Source organism: Heloderma suspectum, chromosome 2 (assembly GCF_057233095.1).
Source record: "Heloderma suspectum isolate Gila_16-S chromosome 2, 16-S_ref, whole genome shotgun sequence".
In the NCBI taxonomy this organism is placed as follows: Eukaryota; Metazoa; Chordata; class Lepidosauria; order Squamata; family Helodermatidae; genus Heloderma; species Heloderma suspectum.
This window is the reverse complement of record NC_139459.1, coordinates 156,390,536-156,405,985: the sequence shown is the minus strand read 5'-3', so window position 1 is coordinate 156,405,985 and position 15,450 is coordinate 156,390,536. Positions and strand designations below refer to the sequence as shown.

At 42.4% G+C, this 15,450-nt stretch overlaps 1 protein-coding gene across 1 annotated transcript in view; it reads right to left on the bottom strand.

The window, feature by feature from the left end:
- Positions 1–15,450, bottom strand: part of ADGRL3 (adhesion G protein-coupled receptor L3) — a 713,779-nt gene that overhangs the window by 290,538 nt on the left and 407,791 nt on the right. The window contains exon 13 of the mRNA XM_084829694.1: positions 6,418–6,626. Coding sequence (XP_084685820.1) covers positions 6,418–6,626 — 209 coding nt within the window. The remainder of the gene's footprint in view (positions 1–6,417; positions 6,627–15,450) is intronic.

Sequence of the window (15,450 nt, the reverse complement as noted above, 5' to 3'; positions counted from 1 at the left end):
GCTGACCTGCTGTGTTACCCCATGACAATGATACTGATAGTCTTTGGTAGCTAGACAATTGCCAGTGTTCCCCATAGTTAGGATAAAATAATACTAGGCTTGTTACCTGACCCAAGCCCTTGTGATGGGGAGGGCTATAAATCAAATAAACGAATCTCATTTCAAATGAACAGTTATAAAATAGTTATGTTAACAAATAACCAATGAGGGGAAAGGCCATTCGTCAAAGATAATCATCCATATATATATATATATATATATATATACACACACACACACACACACACACCACATACACACACACACACACACACATATACATACACATACACACACACACACACACACACACCTATATTTGGAATTTCAAAGAACTTATTCTGAAATTATATGAGAAGGACAGGGAGCCTATGAGTTAAGAATTTGAAATTTTCTTTTTGGAGTTGGTCCTTCCACAACTGATTCGCAGCAAAAGGAGCTGCTTGTAGAACCTTTGCAGAGGGAAGAGGTTAAGTGTGTTATCGAGAATATGAGGAATGGGAAAGCTCTGGGAACAGATGTTTTTTCTATAGAATGGTACAAGGCACACAGACTTTTTGACTCCTAAACTTTTCTGTATTTATCATAAGGCTTTTGAATCAGGAACTTTCCTGTTTCTTTATCTGATGCTTATATATCAGTTACTCCTAAACCTGGCAAAGATCACACCAACTGTGCAAATTATAGGCCAATTTCCTTAATTAATGTGGATGCTAAAATATTAACATCAGTTTTGGTTAATAGACTTTAGCATGTGCTACACACATTAGTCCATCCTGATCAAGTGGGAGTTATTCACCAGAGATAGGGAGCAGATTATTTAAGACTTGTAGTAAAACTAATTGCTTTGAATTCTAAAAGAACTGTTGTAATTGTTTCACTTGATGCTGAGAAAGCATTTGACAAATTTGACAAAATAAAATTCTTTATGTTTGTGACGTTGGAAGAAAATGGATTTCCACAGACATTTTAAAAATGGATTCAAATTTTTTAATCTCCTGGGTCATCATGAGTATTGACAAATGTAACTCTTCAATGCTTTTTTAGTTTGGAGTGAGGTAGAAGGCAGGGCTGTCCTGTTTCCTTTGTTATTTGATTTATGCTTGGAATCCTTGGCGCGTGAATTAAGCAGAATAGAGATATTTTCAGTTTTGTGCATGAGCAGGCTAAGCATAAAACAGGTTTATACAGACATGTTTTGTTGTTATTTATTGCTATGTTAAGAGTCTTCTATACCAAAATTAATAAGATTAATTGATACCTTTGGTACACTTTCGGGTTATATTATTAATTGATCAAAATCTGAACTAATGCCTGCAAGTAGTATCAAGATACCCAAAGTAGTTACTGATTGGCAATTTCTGCAGTGCCCAGAACTGATCTTGGTATATGGGTGCCTAGAGATATTTTGCAAATGGTTGAACTGAATATAAATGCATTACTGGAGGAAATATCTCTTGACTTGGAAAGACAGGCATCACTTAATTTAAGAACTTGGAGTAAGGTTAACATACTAAGATGAATGTCTTGCCATGGGTAATTTATGTATTATGTAGCATTCCTTTATCTATTTCCCAAATATATTTTCCAAAATTTTATGCAGCATTTTGAAAGTTTATTTCGGGGGGGGGGGGGTGTCTCCTCCACGTTTTTCATTGAAAAAGATGCAGTTGTCAATTAAAGAGGGCAGATTTAATTTTCCAGATCTTAGTTTATATCATAAATCTTATTTGTTAAGCCGCACTAAAGATTGAAAAACAACTTCTGCTTTTAATACTCCTCCATGCACTGTTTGGGAGTCAAACTATTTGGTACCGATTTCTGGCTGGGTGGCATTAGGATCTAGGAAAAAGAAAGGAATGGCTCCACTAGCAATTTTAGCAATGAGAGAGACTTGGAATGCAATGGCTCATCAGTTACAGTTTGATCCATATTTTCATCTAAATTAACTTTATTGGAGAATCCAGTTTTGAAAATAGAGAGGCAACCTTTTATGTGGAGAAGTTGGGCTGATAGTGGAATTTATACTTTAGATCAGTAAACAGGTTTGGATGATGATTTTTTAAAAACCATTTTCAGTATTGCAGATTTACCATTTAGTACTAGTTGCAGTACATTCAGCTTCAGCATTTGTTGGTCTATATACCACCAGCAATGGGTGCTTCAGTCAGTGCTTCCTCCACTGTTGGAGGAATTACTCAGTTCCTGACAGAAAGCTAGGGCTACACAATAACTGTTTATAAAGGTCTTTTGGAATGTAGTAAAATAGATGTTCAGAAGGTCAAAGTTGAATGGAATGAGAAATGGAATGCTTTGTACAGTCTAACTAATGGAAGGCTGCCTTAGCTTCCATATGTATTATTTCTGTAGACTTAAAACTGATTCCACAAAAAAATGTTTTGTGTATATTGGACACTACAGAGGCTTGTTAAGAAGAAGCTGGCTAGCTCAGCTAGTTGCTGGCAATGTAATAAGAACAATGCCTCATTGAGGCATATGATGTGGGCATGTCCTATAATGGCTTCTTTTTGGTTGGAAGTTATTGCTCGTTTAAATTTTGTTCTTGAAAAATCAGTGATAATAGCAGATGTATATGTGCTTTTAATTACATTCCTGTGATGTGAGGATTAAAGACGGATGGCAAAAGTGGATACTGAGAGTCCTTACAATTGTAAAAAGACTTATACATCAAGTTTGGAAGGAAAATCACCCTCAAACTATTATTCAATGGACTGAAAATCTCACTGCTCTTGCTACATTTGAGCGTATTCCCTACAACTGTCAAAGTCATATAGATGATTATTGAAATATATGGATTGCTTATATTAATGTATATATTCGAAATGGAAATGTTCACTCTTTCCCAGCCCCTCTTTGTGTTCTCCTCTGCTTCCCCACAGACACTGCAGGGTACTGCAGGGCTCAGTCCTGGGCCCAGTGCTCTTCAACATTTTTATTAATGACTTGGAGGAGGAGGTGCAGGGAATGCTTATCAGATTTGCAAATGACACAAAATTGGGTGGGATAGCTAATACCCTGGAAGACAGTAACAAAATTCAAAGTGATCTTGATAGGCTGGAGCACTGGGCAGAAAACAACAGAATGAAATTTAATAGGGATAAATGCCAAGTTGTGCACCTAGGAAAAAGAAACCAAATGCATAGTTACAAGATGGGCAATACTTGGCTCAACAATACTACAAGAGAGAAGGATCTTGGAATTGTTAAAGATCACAAGCTGAATATGAGTCAACAATGATGTGGCTGCAAAAAAGGCAAATGCTCTTTTGGGCTGCATTAATAGAAGCATAACTTCAAAATCCCGGGAAGTACTAGTTCCCCTCTACTCAGCACTGGTCAGGAGTACTGTGTCCAGTTATGGGTGCCACACTTTAAGAAGGATGCGGACAAACTGGAGAGGGTTCAGAGGAGGGCAACAAAGATGATCAGAGGACTGGAAACAAAGCCCTATGAGGAGAGACTGGAAGAACTGGGCATGTTTAGTCCTGAGAAGTCTGAGGGGAGATATGATAGCACTCTTCAAGTACTTGAAAGGTTGTCACAGAAGGGAAGGCCAGGATCTCTTCTCCATCAGCCAAGAGTGCAGGACACAGAATAATGGGCTCAAGTTACAGGAAGTGAGATTCCGGCTGAACATCAGGAAAAACTTCCTGACTGTCACAGCAATACGACAATGGAACCAATTACCTAGGGAGGTGGCGGGCTCTCCCACACTGGAGGCATTCAAGACGAGGCTGGACAGCCATCTGTCAGGGATGCTCTGACTGGGATTCCTGCACTGAGCAGGGGGTTGGACTCGATGGTTTTATAGGCCCCTTCCAATCCTACTATTCTATGATTCTATGTCAAAGGAGATATTAATGATTACTGTGTATTGATATGTTTTATGATATGTATTTTCCCTGTTGTTGTTGTTGTTGTGGTTGTTGTTACTGTTGTGTTACAAATAAAAAGATCTTTAAAAAATGAGGGGAAAGGCACAAATTGTGTCAAAAACAGTTGAGAAGATATTCAGAAAGATATGTTCTTCCTCACGGCTTGCAAATAAAATTTCATTATAATACATTATTAACATTTTAAAACCATACTATATATACAAAGATGCACAACTTTTCACAACTCAAAAAATTAAATTAAATATACATCCATATTTTTGCCTCCTCCTCCTAGTTCAGACAAAGAACTCACCCAAATGTTAATATGAAGGCTTCCCATAAATAAAACTGCTTACAAACACATCAAAGTTAAATCTAATATAATTGCTTCCCTTGTCTATCAAAAGAAACTATTCCATTAACATAAACCCTTTACAGCCTCATCATCATATTCCTCTACAAAAACATTCTGACCAATTGTTTATATCCTTTTACACACCCACTCATCTTTCTCCGCATATATTTTGAAAAATCTTACTGATACCTTCTCTGTTTGAACTATTTGAAAAATAGGGAAGATTCATCCTGATCTTATATTCCCAAATTGGCTCCAGCTGAATGGGGGCAATAGTATTTCAATGCAGAGGAGATTTCTTTTTGTTGTTGTTGCCTCCTCTACTCATGAGCAGACCTACAGAACTTCTTCCCACAACTTACAGCAATGTTAAGTATCCTATATCTTCATTCAATCCGTTCGGAACAAGGCTTTCTAATTGCAGAATTCAGAACACCTCTCTCCTAAGAAGAAGTTTGACATCTGGTTTGTGTAATTTTTCTATTACCCATAAAGATAATTCTTCAATGGAATGGTTCTCCTGTAAATCTTTTATTCCATATATTGCTAGAAATGCTTGCTCGTGTTTTCTTGAGTGGTCTTTGAGTCTGGCTAACATATCTTTTATCACATGGACATCTATTTGTACATACCACATGTGTGCTACTACAAGTGGAAAAATGTTGGATATTATATATCCTATTGTCTGCTGTATTGATGAGAGTATGGCATTTTTGGTATACTCGCAGTATAGGCAGTGTCCACATGGGTGATGCCCTCTATGTTCTGAAAAGAATGGGCTGAACTGTCTCCAATCTATGGTTGGTATTGCTGTATACCAACCAGTCTTTTAGATTTTTACTTCTTCTGCAAGTAATACAAGGTCTGCTGTTGAAACCCTCTACTAAATATCAATGTTTAAAGACACTTCTCTGGAGACTATTGGCAACACCATCATAAGTAAGGCTACAAAACTATTTATCATTGTACATTGGACCTCACCCATTCATTAGATCTTCCCTATTTTTGTTAGAGGCTTGTTTTTTGGCCAACTCAGTCACAGCACAGGAATACCCATTTTTGCATAATTATTCCTGCAGTACACCTGCTTCCTGTCTGAATGAATAGAAGAGCAATTTCTTCTTATTCTTAGAAATTGCCCATGTGGCAGGTTATGTCTCACATGTTTAGGGTGAAAACTATCATATGTCAGATATTAATTTTTATCAGTTGGTTTTCTATACATTGATATGCACAACCTATTCTGGTTCTTCTGCACCATGATATCCAGAACTTATGCTTTTATCATCTATATGCATCTCAAATTCTATATTCTCATCATATGCATTAAGCCATGTGAAAAAAAAAACTTGAAATGTATCATGTAAACCACTCTAAACAATAAAATTGTCACCAATGTACCGCCACCATTTGATGATCTCTGATGTCCAGGAATGTGCCTCACTAAACACCTATTTGTCCTCAAAAACATTCAGATTTGCTACCCTTGGCGCCAAAGCCATGCCCTTATTTTGCCAAACAGAAGGAGAAGGAGAAGGAGGAGAAGAAGAAAAAAAGATAATTGAACATAAAATAATTTTTGCATAAAGATATTTCTGGTAGAGACAAGACAAAAGTGGTGAGTGTGTGTATGTGGTAAGTGTGTGTGTGTGTGTGTGTTGGGGGGGTACTTTTAGAGGCCATTCTTCCAAGGTCTGTTCTATAATAACCACAGCCTTTAGTGACTAATAAATCATTTTATTGTATCTTGAGCATACTAAGCTTTGACAAAAAAATCAGTAGAATCCCAAATATAAGAATCTATGCCCGGAATGTTAACAACCAACGAGTTTCTAATCAATAGAGACCCTTGTTCTGCATCTTATCAGTATGATATGTATGAGACATTTTTTCCATTTTAAAAAATACCAGACAGAAAGATATCTTAAAGCATGTGGTTTAAGATACATTTTTGTCTGGTATTTTTTAAAAAATGTAATCAGAATGTAACTGGATCTACAGCACCTTAACGAAAAGAAGTGATATATGTGAGAAAAGCTGAAAACCCTTTCTGGTATGTCTTCAGGAAAAAGGGGGAAACAATCCAGGTTGAAATATAAGGTTTTCGGCAAGGCTAGTAGCTCCTTACCTTGATGTGTTTGACAGTGAACACAACAGGATCAGCCAGATAAACCTTATTGCTGAATTCCTTATTTATTGCTGCTGTGATGATGGGGGAGTTCACTATTACAGAGTGATTGGTAGACATGGCTTCCATCCCCAGTTTCATGCTGGCATTCTCCGTGGAGAGGTAGGGGCCCAGGTTGTTGTACAGGACAAAAGCCACTCTAATTTCACCTGGAAGGAGAAATGGGATAATGGGGAGATTAAGCAAGCACCCCTCCCACACAAAATATCTTGCTCCAGAGCAGAGAAAGTCTGATGGTAAGTTATAGAAGGTGCTGAGGTGTTGGCAATGAGACAATCTGCACATCTGGAGAAAATGCTTCTGCCATTGAGTACAAAGTTGTGGTAGAGTTCTGCTTAAAGTCACTGAATAGCAAAGCTAGACCTGGTACTGACATGTAACAAGATACGCTACACCTTGTGGTTGGTTGATTGGGAATCACATAGCACAAATATACAGCAAGAAAACACCCTGCATATAGTTGACACAGTGCCACACAATACATGCATTTAATTTAATATGAGATGCTTAAACACGACACAGCATTAATACTGATTATAAGAACTAATAATCTCAGGCCTAATATTCACTGATCTGGCAAACCTCTGCCTGGGTTGTATCACCTCAGACTGCAGGGAGGGGCTCACCTAATCACATGATGCAGCCTAGCCTTCTCCTTGACATGTTAGTTTTCTATGTGGTCAGATCCTAATGTGAGAGATTTAGGACAGATAAAAGAAAATACTTCTTCACATAGCACATAGTTAAACTATGGAATTCGCTACCTCAAGATGTAGTGATGGCCACCAATTTGGATGGCTTTAAAAGAGGTTTAGATAAATACCTGGGGGAGAAGGCTATCAATGGCTACTAATCCTGATAGCTATGTGCTTCCTCCAGTACCAGGTAGTAAGCTTTTGTACACCAGTTGCTGGGGAACATGGGCAGGAAGGTGCTGTTGCCCTCGTGACCTGCTTGTGGGTTCCTGGCTGACAGCTGGTTGACCACTGTGTGAACAGAATGCTGGACTAGATGGACCCTTGGTCTTATCCAGCATGGCTCTTCTTATGTTCTTATGGCTCTTCTACCTGATGTGTGAATCCCACCCTAGGCTATGACCTTGCCCAACACCGCTTCCACATCCAGTTGCTCACCTCCTCTGTCCACATTTCCAGAACTTCTCCTTCTGTTGTATTGGAATCTGATTCACAACCCATTTTATGCTGGCCCTTCCACCCTGCAACTCAGCACCCTGCAATGCCTTTCATGGAAGATTCCAGACTCCGGTCTGTTTCCCGCCTCCCAGCTGAGCAGAGCAGAGCAGAGCAGAGCAAGCTGCTCCAGCTGGTCCAGGGACTACAGAAGCAAGCAAGCTCCCAGAGAGCGAGCGACCAGAGCGAGCGAACAAGGGGAGCAAACAGGAGTTGGCCAGGGGAGTTTGGCAGGGGAGGTCAAGGGGGAGGCCCCTAACAATTTTTTCATTTTATTTTTAACTAAATTTTTCCATTTATTTGTCTTGTAACACACACTTTCACAACACACAAGTGGGACTCTGCTTTTAACCTCTACTGTGTAGAGGAACAGGCACAGGCTAGTCTAGAACAATCACAAAGCTAGACACAAAAAGGGAAAAGAGGCAATGGAAGGACAAGACCCTCCAGTGGTGGTGACCTGCAAGGTGTGTGCAATGTTTGTTTTCTTGCCTGAGAACAACATGGCCTACACCTGCAACAAGTGCAAGTTGGTCACGCTGCTGGAAGAAAAAGTAAGTGGACTGGAGCGGCGACTGTCAACCCTCCGGGGAATAAGAGAACACGAAGAGTTCTGGGACAGAATGGGGGAACTACAGCAGCAAAGGGAAGACCAGAAGCTTGAAGAGCAACAGCAAGATGAGGCAGTGGAAAATGCTGAGGTGAAGAAAAATGGAGTAGAGGATACTCCTTGGAAAAGGGTGACAGTTAGGAGAAGAAGAACTAGACACCACTCTGCACCAGTGGAAGCAGTGGAGCTGTGGAAACGATTCCAGGTACTTGCGGATGAGACTGGAGGACAGCCTGCAGAGGAAGAATCACAGGGGAACCTACATGAGAGTGAGCAAGAGGCTGAAGGTCAGTCAAGCAGAGGCGATGAAACCCAGGCCTACAACAACAAGAAGAGAAGAGTGGTAGTAGTGGGAGACTCCTTGCTGCGTGGGATCGAGACCCAAGTATGTCGCAAAGACCCGTGAACTCACCAGGTATGTTGTCTCCCGGGAGGACGAATTAGAGACGTGACTGAAAGATTGCCTGCACTCATAAAGCCCACTGACAGGTATCCCTTTCTTCTCATCCATGTGGGAACAAATGATACCGCCATGCGGAGCTACGAAGAAATCACGTCAGACTATGAAGCTCTGGGAAGGAAACTCAAGAACTTTGGGGCCCAGATAGTTTTCTCATCCATCCTTCCAGTAGTTAGAAGAGGGATAGAAAGGGAACGAAAAATACTCCGGGTGAATGACTGGCTACGAAGGTGGTGCTGACGAAAGAGATTTGGATTCTGGGACCATGGGCTATACTTCCTGGAAGATGGGCTGTTGTCAAGGGACGGGTTGCACCTCACAAAGGATGGGAAGAATGCCACAGCATGAAGAACTTCATCAGGAGGGCTTTAAACTGAATCCTACGGGGAAGGGAGATGTAATGTTGGGGGTAACAATGGACGTAGGCGCATGCACTGCAATGGAGAGAACAGCTCTGATAGCGCCCAATAATAGTCTTCAGACACATGTAGGAAGAAAGCCAGACTATGAAGCACATGGTCTTCGATGTCTATATACTAATGCCCAGAGTATGGGAAACAAACAGAACGAACTTGAACTCTTAATACAGGAGGGGAATTATGACTTGATAGGTATAACTGAGACTTGGTGGGATGACTCTCATGACTGGAATACAGCAATTGAAGGATATAACTTGTTCAAAAAGAACAGGAGGAACAGAAAGGGAGGTGGGGTTGCACTGTCTGTGAAAAATACATATCTCTGCACAGAAATACAGGAGGAGGAGCTTGGTAGCCCCATCGAGAGCATCTGGATCAAAATAAATGGAGCAAAGAATAAAAGGAACATGGTGGTCGGAGTCTACTACCGGCCACCCAACCAAGGAGAAGACGAGGATGAAACTTTTGAAAAGCAAATAGCCAATGTTTTAAGGAAGTATGATGTAGTAGTAATGAGGGACTTCAATTTCCCCAATATTTGTTGGGAGACAAATTCTGCAAAACATGGCCCCTCCAGGAAATTCCTGACTTGTGTGGCGGATAACTTCCTCCTACAGAAAGTAGAGGAAGGAACTAGAGGATCGGCTATCCTTGACTTGTTCCTAACCAACAGAGATGACGTAGCGGATAAAGTAGCAGTCACAGGAACTCTGGGGGAAAGCGACCATGTTGCACTTGAGTTCTTGGTTCTAAGGGAAGCAAAAGCCGAGTGTAGTCAAACGCGTACCCTGGATTTTAGGAAAGCTGATTTTAATAAACTCAGAACAATGATAAGTGAGGTCCCGTGGCAAGCGACGCTAACGAGAAAAGGAGTCCAAGATGGGTGGGAGCTTTTAAAAAAGGAAATTCTCAAGGCACCTTTACAAACAATTCCAACAAGAAGAAAAGGTGGAAGACAACAGAAGAAGCCAATGTGGCTTCACAAAAAGCTTAGGGATGACCTGAAAACAAAAAAGGACACATATAGGAAGTGGAAAGAAGGCTAAGTAACAAAGGAAGAGTACAGGCAGGTAGCACAGAATTGCAGGGATGGCATCAGGAAGGCTAAAGCTGAGAACGAGCTGAGATTAGCGAGGGATGCTAAAAGCAACAAAAAGGCTTTCTTCAGCTATGTGCATAGTAAAAGACAGAGGAAAGAAATGGTTGTTCAGCTATTAAATAAGGATGGCAAAACGATAACAGATGACAAAGAAAAGGCAGAGGTGCTCAATTCCTACTTTGGCTCAGTCTTCTCCCAAAAGAGGGTCTATGAGCCCCCTGTCAAAGGTGAAGTGCAGGCTGAAGGGGCAGGATTCTAGCTTGAGATCGATAGGCATATGGTCAAGGAACACCTAATGACTTTGAATGAGTTCAAATCTCCAGGGCCAGATGAACTGCATCCTAGAGTATTCAAGGAACTGGCAGAAGAACTCTCAGAACCGCTGTCTATTGTCTTTGAGAAATCATGGAGGACGGGGGAAGTGCCAGATGACTGGAGGAGGGCTAATGTTGTCCCTGTCTTCAAAAAGGGTAAAAAGGAGGAACCTGGGAACTACAGACCAGTCAGTCTGACATCAATCCCTGGAAAAATTCTGGAGCAGATTATAAAGCAATCCATCTGTAAGCACCTTGAAAACAATGCCATGATTACTCGAAGCCAACATGGATTTGTCAAAAACAAGTCCTGCCAGACAAATCTGATCTCATTTTTTGATCAAGTAACCTCCCTTGTAGACGGTGGGAATGCTGTAGACATCATATACCTCGACTTCAGCAAAGCTTTCGACAAAGTGCCCCATGATATCCTGATGAGCAAACTAGCTCAAAGTGGGCTAGATGAAACAACAATCCGGTGGATCCACAGTTGGCTACAGAATCGGACTCAAAGAGTACTTATCAATGGGACCTTCTCAAACTGGGGAGAGGTAACGAGTGGGGTACCAAGGGCTCAGTCCTGGGCCCAGTACTCTTCAACATTTTTATTAATGACTTGGAGGAGGAGGTGCAGGGAATGCTGATCACATTTGCAGATGACACAAAATTGGGTGGGATAGCTAATACTTTGGAAGACAGAAACAAAATTCAAAGTGATCTGGATAGCTTCCAAATCCCGGGAAGTACTAGTTCCCCTCTACTCAGCACTGGTTAGGCCTCATCTGGAGTACTGTGCCCAGTTCTGGGCACCACACTTTAAGAAGGATGCAGACAAACTGGAGAGGGTAACAAAGATGATCAGGGGACTGGAAACATAGCCCTATGAAGAGAGACTGAAAGAACTGGGCATGTTTAGCCTTGAGAAGAGAAGACTGAGGGGAGATATGATAGCGGTCTTCAAGTACTTGAAAGGTTGTCATAGAGAAGAAGGCCAGGATCTCTTCTTGATCATCCCAGAGTGCAGGACACGGAATCATGGGCTCAAGTGACAGGAAGCCAGATTCTGGCTGAACATCAGGAAAAATGTCCTGACTGTTAGAGCAATATGACAATGGAACCAATTCCTAGGGAGGTGATGGGCTATCCCACACTGGAGGCATTCAAGACGAGGCTGGACAGCCATCTGTCAGGGATGCTCTAACTTGGATTCCTGCATTGAGCAGGGGGTTGGACTCGATGACCTTGTAGGCCCCTTCCAGCCCTACTATTCTAGGATTCTATAAGTCTTCATACAGAAGGCAAGATTACCTTCCTGGGAAATGTATGTTTTCAGCAGGTGCCAAAAACACAGATGGATCACTGCCTGCCTAATTTGTAGCGGTAGGGAGTTCCAAAGAGTGAGTGTTACATTACTAAAGGCCCTGTTCTGAACTGTGATGGACAGTCTGGACTGCAAATTCTTGGATACCACAGGAGGGTATCTCCTGATGAGTGAAGCAACTGAGCAGATCAGTAAGGAATCAAGTGAACTCTGACGTATCCTGGTCCTGAGTTGTTTAGAGCTTTGTAAAGAAATGCCAAAACTTTAAACCTGGCCTGGCAGCATATTGGCAGCCAGTGCAATTTTTTCAGCATAAGTGTAATATGGTGGCAATAAGCCACTCCTGTTATCAACCTGGCTGCAGCATTCTGCACCAACTGCAGCTTCTAGGACAGCTTTAAGGACAGCCCCATATAAAGCACATTGCAGAATCCAGTTTTGAAGTTGTCAAAGCCCAGATCACAGTGTTCAAGCTATCCATATCCAGGATTGGCCGTCTTACCTGCCAGAGTTTGTAAAAGGCACTACTAGCCGCTGAAGACACTTGTGCCTGAGGAACAGCACTGGATCAATGAGCACTCCCAGACTAGACACTGCTCCCTCAGGGAGAGTGTGGCCCCATCCAGAGCAAGCATCTGACCCAGTTCCCAGACACAGGAGTCGCTCACCCACAGGGCCTCCATCTTGCTGGATTCAGACTTAGTTTTTGGCCCTCATGCAGCCCACCACTACATCCACACCCTCAACTGATTCAGGCATTACAGAGAAATAGAACTGGTGTCATCAGTGTATTCATGGCACCTCACTCCAAAACGTATAATAACTGCTTCCAACAGCTTCATACAGATGTTAAATAGCACTGGAGATAAAAGAGTGCCCTTAAGCACCCCACGGCCTAAACACTGGGTGGGAGTAGAGGGGAATGAGCTCTCTCCCAAAACTGCTGTCCATGACCACCCTGCGCATGACAGATGTTGCTTTCAGATAGCCGCCCAACGTGAAACAGTTACTCACCAGTAACAACAGACCTCGTAACAGAGATACAGACACAGGAATCAGATCCTATGGCAGACCCAGATACCAGATCTCTCCTCATGTCTACTCTTGCAGTGCTATGACAGGACCTAATAACATCGTCCACAACATCAGGGGTTCATACACCTGCTCATCTTCCAATGTGATATATGCCATCATTTACTCACAGTGTCCTACAGCACTCTACATAGGACACATAGGACAGTCTATGCAAAAGAATAAATGGATACAAATCTGATATCAGAAATGTCAATATTCAAAAACCAATAGGAGAACACTTCAGCCATCCCAGGACATTGTCACTGACCTCAAGGTGGTCATTTTTGAACAAAGGAACTTCAAAGGCATATTGTAATGTAAAACAGCTGAAGTACAGTTTATTAAGAGGTTCAACACTATCTACTGTGGCTTGAAGAAGGACAATGTCATGTGTGTGTTTGAATCACATTACATGTGTTTATCAGCTCACCAAAGCAAGAATGTCTGTGTGACATTCTCACAGCTATTTTGTGAATGGCCAGAGTTAAAAACTATCACTGGCTGTACTTTCTGCATTTCATTTCCCTCTGTCCTCACTGTTTATAATTCTCTCCCCATATTGTATGCCCCAGTCATGGGCTGCTAAGGTTTGGAGGTGCCGAGATAATGATAAGCCAGACCCAGGTTTGCTTACAAAGAGCCTTTGTAAGTACACAAAGAGCCTTTGTGTACTTACAGGACACAAGTGTACCCAATGATTGGATCAGACAGCTTCTCTGAACCCAGAGCCATGGGGTAAAATGGGTTTTATACCATACTTGTCAGCAGTGAGGCAGCAACATGACAGCAGCAAGCATTAATTAGTGTTCATCTGCAACTTTCCCAACATAGGTTAACAGTACTTGTTCAGGGGGAAAACAATCAGAACTTTCCCAGCACAACCACCTGTAACTCGGCATAAACATAGCCTCACTTCTCAGGCACATCCTAGGCCCTGATAAGATACTAGCCTTCATTAGCATGGAATGTGCTGAGGCCGTGCTATTGACCTTTGACTCATCTCACATGCTCAGAGGCCCCACTAGCAAGGAAATTGCACTTATAATGAACCTAAGCAAAGCATTATGGATCCCTAGGCCCCTCTAAAACTACAGTGACTTGGTTACACTCCTGGGGCCATTACACACACATATATATATATTAGGGGTGAGTTGAATTGCTAATGTGCATAACAGAGTAAAACAAAACTGGAAAACATCCAAAACAATCCAGTGGAATAAAGAGACAAAGGGCTCTTTCACACAGAGCTTTTATCCTGCAATTGAGATTGCTCCTTCCCGGACTCTTCTAGGGATGTTGGAGAAATCCTCCACGGCCCCCAATGAGGCTGGATTCTATTAAATCTGGCCCCCCAAAGTCCATGGAGCATCGGATCCCCTACCTCCTCCTCTGTCGTGAAGTCCTCGCCGGTGGACCCTGCCTGCCACCAGCTCCGAAGCCCCAGCAATACGGCTGCCATTGCTGTATCGCTGGATGGACTGACAAACTGCGGATGCAAATGGTGGCCGGCATAGCGGCTGCCATTTGCGTCCCCTGCTCTTTGATGTGATAGGCTACGTAAATCTTTACATAGCCTATCACACAAAGGAACAGGGATGCAAATACACCATTTGCGTCCCTGTTCCTTCGTGCAATAGGCTACGTAAAGATTTACGTAGCCTATCATGTCAAAGAGCAGGGGACGCAAATGGTGGCTGCTACGCCATTTGCATCCCTGCTCTTTTCGTGATAGGCTACGTAAAGATTTACGTAGCCTATCATGGCTAAAGCAGGGATGCAAATGGCGTCCCCTACGCTGGACGCCATTTGCAGCTGCAGCCCGGCAGCAGACGGAAGTCCGGCTGCGGACGGAACTGGCCAGCAGCTCTGTGGACCCGCAGCGGAGCAGAACTGGCCGGGGAGGATTCCGGGGGGAGGGATGGATCGCCTCCCCCCCCCGTGGATGCCCCAGATCGGAAAGGTAAGTGGGGTTCGTACACCCCTACTCTTTACATGATGCCATGACTCTGCCATGACCATCCAGGACTAAACGCCCTTTGTTCCATTTTTAAATAGATCACAGGTAATGAGCTATCAAATTACCCAGTTGTGTTCTGCTTCAGTTTGAAAAGAGTTATAGCGGCAAGAAGAGGAGTGAGATCAATGAAAGATAATGGAAGACTCAGATACGGGGAGAAGGAGGGGGAAGGGGAGGGGGGAAAGGAAGCACGTGTAAAGGGAGTCCGTTGTGATCCTGCATTTAAAACGGAAGCAGAAAGCCCCATTTTAAACGCAGGATTTTAGGCTGGTGTAGAGATGCCCAAAGTCTCAGGATTTTGAAAAAATAAATGTGGCTTTATTCCAAGAGGTTGAAGCCCTGTGCATTAGCAGGAGCCCTGGAGTGGGGCCTTCCTCAGGGGCTAGGTTAGAGAAAGATGATAGGGACAAAAGCACATGCATATACGTTCTTTTAAAATTACAGAATGAAAGATCCATTTTAAAAATGA